The following is a 10,131-nucleotide window of genomic DNA, read 5'->3' as shown; positions in this document are numbered from 1 at the left end:
TGCATTTGTGGTTGTGGAAGTGCATGCCTGTGTGTGTGTGTGTGTGCGCACGCAGTTCTGTGTATATGCACCACTCTAGGATTGAGTGAATCTCTCTTTTCACCATCACCATTAATGCATGAAAGACCTGTCACTCTGCATTAGTCCTTCTCTGCTCTCTAGCTCCATGCGAGAGTGATGGAGCGAGCGACAGAGAGGGGGCGGGGGTGGTCGGGTAAAGCATTGAAGGTCATAGTGCACTAAAGAATCTCAATTTAGTCTCTCTCGCTGTTGGTGTTACTTTTGTCAGTCCGTTAATGAGACCTGTCTTCAGCAAGAAGCAAGTATACACTAAACCTTACTAGAAACGTTTTTAAGACCCTGCAATGATTACACTAAGCAGCCTCCTGCTAATCTTGCCTCTAACGGACCAACCTAAGCTAATCACCAAATACCCCACTGCATGGGTCCTCCGACATCCCTAGGCGCCCCTTTGCATCTACACGCCAACGTCAAAGAGGATAGGCAACAGGAATGTCCAGATGTGGTAAACGTTCAGGGTGGAAAAGACGGGGACGAAGATAAAAGAGGTGCGGGAGAAGCTTAACACACGAAAACGCGTCAAAAAGGCATCATTCGGTGTCAACCTTTCATCTCTGAGGTTTTCCTGCCATTTCTTGTATTCTCTCTCTCCTTCTCTCCACCCCCCTTCTCTCTGCGGAACTCCAATACCACAGTTCTTGCCCTGACAGGGTAACACTGCATTTCATTAGAAAAACAGCCGAGCAACCTCCTTGATATCTTTAGTCGGTTGAAAGAAACCACGATGAAGATTACAGTAATAACCTGTGCGGTGCATTGCTGTCAAACAGAAATACACATACACATTCTCTCTCTCTCTCTCTCTGACACACAAACACACACACACACACACTCTCTCTCTCTCTCTCACACACACACACACACACACAATTTGTGTACGCTCCAGTAATCATGCTCTGAACGATTGGTTTCCGAGAATGTTTGACGCGCGAACGAAGGGTAATGTTTTTCATCTAAGGAAGCAAACACACAGTGTCTGCTAGGTATATCACTGTGTGTAATGATTTCCGTTAGCATCGTTTAAGAGTTGGGATGCGACAAGTTGCTTACGTCGATGTCTCGTGTGAGAGTGGTTGAGATACGGACAGTCAGACAGGGAGCGCAACGGCTAGGGAGGGGGACAAGCATTTCACTGAGGATACGCACGCATTGGCTACATGGACTGTAGACAAATTCGTGTTCCAGTGACGTGTCCGCATGTGCGCTGTATATCGGTTCTAAACCATACCGCCATATGAGTAATTTATATTTATGTAAAGACTTGACGATATAATTTCAAAGCGGATACGAGTCTCTGGCCAGAACCGACACACTCTCCACTCAGTCATTCTGTCGATATTTCGGTTGTTTCACGGCCACCCTGTCAATTTCTTTTCTATCCACATCTCCTTCTTAGGAGTCCGACGGTCTTCGAAAGGTTTCCGAAATACCATCTGAACTGGTAAGACTTCCTTAAATAGCAAACGTTTATTTATTTCAGGAGGCTTCTCCTCTTAACGCCTTCAAGCTGGGAGAGGATTCATTCACGTGTACATTTAGTATGTTACGAGTGGTAGGCTGTGCGATCAATGACAAAATGCAAGCTCAACTAGATTTTTCGTTCAGCGTAAAATTCGCTTCTCCTTCCAATATGAGTTATTTTGAGATTTGCGACCTGAGAAACATCGAGTTATGTAATTAAATGGCCAAATGCATTCCTGATGCTGCAAATCAACGAACGCCTTATATTCATTATGCATATGCAAGCATACCAACTAAATTGCGTGTGTAGACAGTAAAACGGATGCTAGCAATTGTTAAAGCGGTTGCTTCTTTCGCGGGCAATTGTGGACTCGTCCAGAAGATTTCAAAACAAAGTGTTCAGAATGATTGGTATTTCTCCGTTCGTTACACGTTCTGTACAGGGCATCCATTTTCAGCCCGTGGAGAGCTCCAAGCTCTACGGTAGTTAGCCTCTAATGAATGCACTGCAGTCTGCATTGGTGTACTCCTGTATACGCATCTTCCACAAACCGCTTATTTGGAACCGATAAATATGTCATCTACAACGTCTGTCTTCGCGTTACAGTAAATGAAAATGTGGCTTTGCATAGAATTTGCAAAAGGAATGATTGCTACATGTTTCATTCATAGCAGACCACATGACCTGGAACATGCAGCTTTTTTGTCAGGTTGTCAAGAGGCCCTATGCCTTATACGCTTAAGCAACCAATCAACTCGGTTCGGTATGGAGTTAGATTTGGCACACAACTCCATTTACTTAAATAATGACTGAAACAATGTGTCCCTAACACATGGCAGAACATGCGGCTCACAGCTTATATTTTGAGAATGCAAAATGAAGCTGGCAGTGAAATTCACAGAATACTCAGGGTCCCAACGCCTATTTAGTAATGTGTAATGTATCAGCTGCAGTGCTCCAACTATTGCCCATAACACGTCCTCCACATCTTGTTATCAGCATTAATGTGATGTTTTTCTACAGAATGGCATTCCAGCCGATCATGTGATGTGAACTCTTGAAGTAGCTTACAAAAGGAATTAGGATGCTCCTATCATTTCTATGCAGATAGATGACAGACTTCTCTCTGTTCTTGGGCCAGCATGATAGGAGGCAGTACTTTTTTTCCTTGAGGAAAGAGCATTCGCATGTAATTATCTGGGGAAAAAAGGCCTAATGCCAAAAATTGTGTTTCACCTCCTTTTTCTGGGCCTCATAAAAAGTGGATGCCAGGCCAGCTCTTATAAGTGCATGTAGGTGCTGTTCTTATGTGGGTGGGGGCGGGGGTTGTGTGTGTGTGTGTGGGAGGGGGGCAGCGTGTCTTTGTTTAAACTTATTCCAGGGTCAAATTCCTTCCAAGTGTAACCCAGGTTTATCAGTACCCTGGTGAGTGAAAGTCACTGGCAAACATGATACTTTCTTTCGGCCTCTTAACTGATGGTTTGGCTGGTTCCCTAGTCTGAGCACATGTAAGGTCTATAAATACAATACAGTGATCTCAAAAGCCAGTTCTCCCACCGGATGACTGCATTGATGCGTAGATCTTTATCTTCTTGATAAATATGGTCGGTGAGCTAATTAATCCGACATTTTGAAATGCTATTACAGTGAACGACAATTCTACATAACTGGGGTTAATTAGGCTCTATGGTCGTAATCAGCCCCATTCACTCCGTAAAAATGTCTGCTGATTGGCTTTACGCGCATCTCCCCAGGACTGAAGATGTGTGACATACTCACACATCCATTGGCTAAGCTCAGCAGCAGTGCTGCAGTACCTGTCTTTAGTGTAAAATCATTCCCAGTGAGACCCCATGGTCTCTGCAGTCTCTCATCTTGACCTGTCTTGGATTGAAATACTGCTATAAACGGTCCCAATATAGATTTGTATGCCAATAGTAGGAGTTATATATACATGCATGTACACTGTGCAGGATGCATGATTTTGCATTTGCACTTTATTAAAGCTGGTCCATAACTCAGTGAGACACCATTCTCTTAATCCTTCTCCTCTTCCATTTTCCTTTTGCTTTCTCTCTTTCATCCCATACCATACCTACACTTGCATAACCTTTGCATTCTGCTGTCTGTGAATATCACTTCTATCACACAGAGATTATTAGAGAGGTTTAACACATCCCTGCCCCCCACCCTCAGTGGCAACTATATTAGTTCCCAGAGCGCACAAAAGAAAGGAAGGTGCTCATGTCACAAACCTATCAATGAACTTTTATATGTTCTGTGACCGGACTGATACAAAAAAAAGGTAAATGAGGGACTGGTCTCAGGTAGGGAAGGGGCAGGAGGGTGAAAGGAAGAGAGGAAAAATGAGCTGAGGTTGTTTGAAGGGGCCTTGAGAGGCTCAAATAATGAACTCTAAGACTTGTTTAGGCCTCCTAAGAGACAGAGAGCTTGTACCAGCTCAGCTTGGAGGCTTCCATAAAAACTTTAATCATATTCACATTGTACATTCAAGGTTAGATCTTCGGCCACCTTATCAGTAGCTTTCAAATTACAGTTTGATATTTAACACACACACCACTTAGAAATCATTGTGCTCATCTGAAATTCACAGGTGACCCCTGTACAGTATTAAAATATGTACGATTAATATTTATGGAATATTAATGCTCATCTCGTTTCACTTTGGCGACAGTTGCGGTCATTTCCATTCCGACCATCCCAGTGCCACCTGTGCTCTGAGCACCTGTGCTCTGGCCATGTGTGCTTTGACGCTGGGGCCCGACACGGGGTAGAGATCTTGTCAAACAGGTGTAGAGGTGCAGGACTGTGAAGGCATGCGTGAGGGGTCCTTTATTCTAATCATGGCCACGGGGACAGGCAGGGAGGCCAGGCAGAGGGACAAATTGAGGAGGAGAAGCAGAAAGAAAGGAGAAACTGGAAAGGGATGAATTGATAAGAGAGAGATATATTGATGGATGGATGGATGGTAGAAGTGTGGTAGAAGTGTGTACCTCTCCCTCTCTGAGAGTGTGATGCACATCTTGATACACTGTATTCGATATTATACAAAAGTAGACCATTAAACTAGCAACCATTTGACACAGTTTGATTCAGTGCAGTTTGGCTTTCAAAAATATTTATGCATGTTCTGATGCATCCTAGTGTGGATTGTGGTTGTAAGGAAAACTTAATTAATTAATTTGCAATATGATCGTTGTGCTTATTTACAATATAAAAACTGAACTACACAAACCATTTGTAATTCTGCCAGGTGAGTTTCCAGAAAAGCATAGCTAGTTTACAAAGTATAGAATAAACATAATCAGTGCTAGCGAGAGCTGGTTGGTCAAGCACACATGCATCGTGAGGTGGGGTGGGAGGTGGAAGAAAGCTTCTCAGTGTGCAGTGGCATGTACCACAGCACACTGAATGCACTTTTATAAACACACAAGGGCTGTGTTGGTTCGTAATTAGTTTGTGATGAATCATTTTGATATTTTCTTGGTTTGGTTTGTATTCTCTCTACATTTCCACTGGTTTTCTTCTTATAACCTCTGGGGCAGGTTTCCAGATTCCAACTGTTTCATAGTTACACCCAAAATAACCACATTGGTGCGCGCATTAATCACATTTTGCTCTTAGGGTGCTATCACAGCGCATGCATGCACCCTAGAAAATGTAAAGTATTAAGGGATCGGGTTAGACCATAACCAATGCCAGAAATTGGCTAGGCACTGAAAGATAGATGGTGTGATTTATGCCAGAACAGAGCTGTGTAATTTACGGTCTGAAGTTTGATGGTGCGGTTGCTTTACGTCTGAAGTATTTTTGTCAGTCATTAGGGCTGTGTCTGCTGAGGTATGTAACAATAAGAGACGGTGCAGTGTGACTTTCCCCTCCAGGACTCCGGCACATTCTAACCTGTCTGCTGGAGACTGTGCTGTTCAGTCATGTGGAGCCTGTCCTATGGCACCAATGTAAGGGTTCGCATTTGGTTAGTGCTAATTACACAGTAGCACTTAGCCTAATCAGGGTGACATTTATTTAACAACTACAATAAGCCTTGTTTGTGTTGTATTGGTGAGAAGAGACAATAGTCCATGAATTTACCTTGTAGGGGACGCTAATACAAATATACAGGAGAAAGACCTGATAAGGCTTTTAAATGAATGCTAAGCAGATGTGTATTTAATCAGTTCTGTTTGTGTTGCAGTGGAAATTAATACAGTGAGCTGCACATTAGGAGATGTAACTGTGTACAGAAATAAAATAAAAGTAGGCAAGGCACCGTTTCAGTAGGCTTTGAGTCAGTCACTCAGAAAGGTTGATGTTGATGTTTTTATCAGTTGATCTCCTGAGTATAATGAAAGAACATAGCTCAAGGTGACACGCATGCAAAGTAGTTATGTGTGAGCTCAGGTGTGCAGCCAGAATGCCTAATTTACCCTTCCAGTTTTCATACTTTAGAGCTTTTTTTGTGCATCTATTTTTGCTGTTCTTCTTTAAGGATGAAATTGCATTCTTTGTTGTTTTTTGCTTTGGATGTCAGTGTGGATTGGCATGTTTTTATTTGTCCATTTTTTGAAAACTCGCCCCTGATTAGAATTGCTCACATTCAAATCATGACTGCATCTGCAAACCCCTAGTAATGTATTCCTGTTCTTTAACTTTAACCTTATTCTTCAGAGTAGTTTAAAATCTGGTGAAGGGTTGTTTCTACTGGTAACATAAGATGAGATTTTGGAGTTGGCCCTTTCAGGCAGTGTTACATTCACTGTTGCAAAGTGACAGGAGCTTCACCGTGGCCAACAGGCATTCTGTCAAAGTCAAGCAAGCCTGTGCTTGGTGTTTCCTTTAGTAGTTTTGTAGGGTTCCTTTTTTTTAAAAGCTATTCTGACTCATTGAAAGTAAAACTAAAATAGATAGTAGGATTTGTCTGTCTGGAGGTGTGAGTTGGAACCGTTCCCTTTATCAAACAATGTTGTACAAATGATTAAGTAATTATTGATTTGATTTCCATAATTAACTTGTGGTACAAATGGTGTGTCAATCTGAAGGCTAGTATTGAAAGAACAATAAATGATATAATTAATTTGCAATGGTGTTGAATCAATACTAAATAATGCCCAAATGAAATGTCACTCTCACGGATCATCAAAGTATTTATAGACATATAGTCGGGGTTTTAACAGATAACATGATGTTTTGATGTCTTGTGTGTGATCTACAAAAGATGCTATTTTAATTCTGTGCAGGAAATGATCATATTATGTCATTATTATAATGCCTGGTGGGTCTACTGCTGGTTTGGTAGATGCTGCAGTGTTGTAAAGGTGCAAGGCTGTCTGTATAAAATGTTGGATTCTTTGCCAGAGTCTGAAGCAGTGATGTCTCTGTGTTGCTTCCTCTAAAGTACTTAGAGCCAAGTCATAATAGACACACTTTGTCATGATCATTGCACACTCATTTACCAATGATTGTGACTCATGAATTATAATAATCACATTTGTTTCTCATAAGTGTGAATTAAGTCCTTATGATTGGGCTTTAGTTTGGCAAAATAAAATGGTTAATTTTCCAATTATTATGAAGGGTTACTCGGGTGTATGTTTTGACAAGTCACTTATAATGAGTGAATTATAAGCCAATGGACCATTTATTATTTTACCACAGTGGCTATGGCACAAAGCTATTGGACGCTGCCATGGACACATTTGGGGAAAATAGCCATCTTGGCTGTTGAATCATTCATTTCTCTCTGCAGTGATGCTTTTTGCACATAGGTAGACCTGGTAATGTAAATAAATATGGTGCCCATCAGTGGGCCCTCTGCCTGCATGCCTTCACAGCAGCGTTAATCAGATGACTGTGAAACACAAATTAACAGCTTGTGACACAATGTGTTGGTAAGCATGTGTACAAACACTTATTCAGAAATCATCAGAGGCAACTGCCTAGTTTTGCATGTGTGTGTGTGTTTGTCTGTTTGTCTGCAAGATTGCTGCTGTTTGAGAAATGTTATACCCCTGTCCTGAGAGGCAGATGATCACCATAATGAAAAAGACCACATGATCGCATCTGGAATAAGTATCCAGCTAGCAAAATAGCAGATTTTTATTATAAGTGACAATACAAAATAAAACTATCAAACTATGTGGCTTGTTTTCTTAAAACAGGGAAAGATCACATATTCAAAATGGTTCAATGGTATAAATTCACTATTGTTTGGCATGGTGTTTGCCCCAAATACTTTCCCTCTTGATGTACTGTGCTGCATTCAGCAAAATAGCTTCCTTGTATTTGTCAGTGTTAGGGCGCCAGTACCCATTTTGCTTTGAGTATGATTTATGTATCCTGCACAGCCCAGTGAATATCAGCCAGATAGTCTGGTGCAGGAGCGTTGATCATAGGAAGTGTGGATAACATCTTATATCTTATACAATGGGCATTTGGTTTAGAACAGGCCCTTGTTCTGGTTTCCTTGGGAACGTGGAGGTTATCATGATGTCAAATGCACTACTAAAGCATTTTTCATTAGACAGAACATTTTGTATCGTGTTGTATGGTCAATGTTGGTGTGGAGTATTTATGCGTAGTTGGTCATCAGTTAACTAGTATTGATATAGAGTGGTAAGACTCTTAAAGACTCTCAAAGAAGGAAATTGAGCATTTGACTGTGGAGGCCATTCACACCAGGATTATGTTGATGCTTTCAACTGATTTTCGTTGACTAAAATGATTCGTAACATCTTCAATGCTTAGGATCCTCCGTGATAATTATGCTTGAGTACAGCAGAGTCACCTAAACATCGCTTTGACTCTTGGTACAAACTGCTGATGTGTTTTGTGAAACTGCTTGTTTTTTGGTGGAAAGAGGCTGTGTTTGTTTGTCTGGGGAGAAATTCTGCACCGTCTGCCACAGATCCATGCTCGGGCCTTGACAATACAAACAGGATATAACCTATTTTGATCACGGTGCCATATTGCATCATAAAATATTAAGCGACTAGACCGAGGCTGCGTTATGTTTGCTAAATCATGTTTGCTAAATTATGCGTGCTGCATGATTGTTGCTGAGTTTGGTGCGTTTTTCCCAGTGAGCATAGCGGTGTTAAGGGGCTTTCTAGTACTGACATGCTGTGATTGTGTCTCTTGTTTGGTCAAAATGTCTAGTGGGCATAATATTATTCCCACTGACACCATGGAGTCATACTCCCATTTATGTTTGTGCCTCTAATCCCCTGGTGCAGAGCTGAAAGTGGATGACTCAATACGTTCTTTTTTCCTCTGCACTCCCTCCCTTGGTCCCTTCCTATCCCTCTCTCTCTCTCTCTCTCTCTGTGTCAGCTGCCACTTGTTCTTTTTGTGTCCTATTGGTTTCATTTATGGAAACACGACTCTCATCTTTTCCCTGTTTTTTTTTTTTAACTCATTCACCCTCTTTTACACATACACGTCTTGCACACTCTTTCCTCGCTCACATACACATACACATACACACACACATATACACATTTCATCACTCTCTCTCTCTCTCTATCGCTCTCTGCTGATCCAGACTTTGGAAGTCAATGTTACCATGGCAACAACATAGACTTCGCCCTGCCCTCCCCCCCTCTACTTCATTCAGACAACGCTGCCTTTTTCACTCAAATTAACTCCAGCTAGACAATCCATGAGGCGGACGGGACAACAAACAACTAACCCAAAACTACCTCTTGCTTTTTCCTGTGTGTCTTTGTTTTCCAGAACCATCTGAACAGCCATGTCCACCACCGTGAGAAAATAGATTAAAAGCTCTACGTAAAGAACTACGAGACAAGCTTTCACCAAAGTCGCTCCACGGGGAGAGTAACAGAGGCAGAGAAGTGTGTGTGTAAGAGTGAAAGAAAAAGTGTGAGGGAGTGGGGGAGAGAGTGAAGACAGTCGATGGATGCTGCCCGGATTGAAGGGACAGCCGATTCTTCATTAACGAGGAAAAAAAAGATTTCAAAATTGAGTCGAAGGACAGAAACTCGCCGTCAGGTAAGGAGAGAACTGTGAGGCAACATTTTATGTTAGTTGTCCTTTTAAAAACATGCAAGCACCAGCGATGAAGCTATGGGCCTTTGTGTCTTGAGGCAGTGGGTGAATAGAATGGGTGACATTTCTCTTTCCCTCTTTCTTCCTGTGTGAAGGCATGGTGTGTGAGAAGGGCATTCAGATCCTTCTCACCATCGTGGGTGCATTTGCATCCTTCGGCCTGATGACGGTGGCAATCGGCACAGACTACTGGCTGTACTCACGTGCCACCATCTGCAACAGTACAGCCAACCGCTCGGCCGATGACCCACACAACAAGGACAAGAAGGACCCCGGTGCCCTCACCCATTCGGGCCTGTGGAGGATCTGCTGCCTGGAGGGTTAGGCTCTAGCTTGGTTTTGTGTATTCAGGCTGTTTTGTACACTTCATCAGGATAGATGGAAACGTCCACATCATAAACATCAAGCATATTCATGACAGTCCTATTCACAAGACATAATGACATGCACTTTACACTTTAAGATTGAAAGCATTCATCAAGTAAGCTATTTAGTTTAAGTCC

At 42.1% G+C, this 10,131-nt stretch overlaps 1 protein-coding gene across 1 annotated transcript in view; it reads left to right on the top strand.

Moving 5' to 3' along the window:
* The first annotated feature begins 930 nt into the window (after positions 1–930).
* Positions 931–10,131, top strand: part of cacng8b (calcium channel, voltage-dependent, gamma subunit 8b) — a 15,310-nt gene continuing 6,109 nt past the window's right edge. Inside the window, exons 1-3 of the mRNA XM_012821146.3 lie at positions 931–1,522; positions 9,296–9,571; positions 9,724–9,948. Of these exons, the coding sequence (XP_012676600.1) occupies positions 9,726–9,948 (223 nt within the window). The 5' untranslated portion in view covers positions 931–1,522; positions 9,296–9,571; positions 9,724–9,725. The remainder of the gene's footprint in view (positions 1,523–9,295; positions 9,572–9,723; positions 9,949–10,131) is intronic.

Source organism: Clupea harengus, chromosome 11, assembly GCF_900700415.2.
Source record: "Clupea harengus chromosome 11, Ch_v2.0.2, whole genome shotgun sequence".
Classification (NCBI taxonomy): Eukaryota; Metazoa; Chordata; class Actinopteri; order Clupeiformes; family Clupeidae; genus Clupea; species Clupea harengus.
The sequence above is the reverse complement of the archived record's forward strand: the minus strand, read 5'-3'. Positions and strand labels throughout refer to the sequence as shown.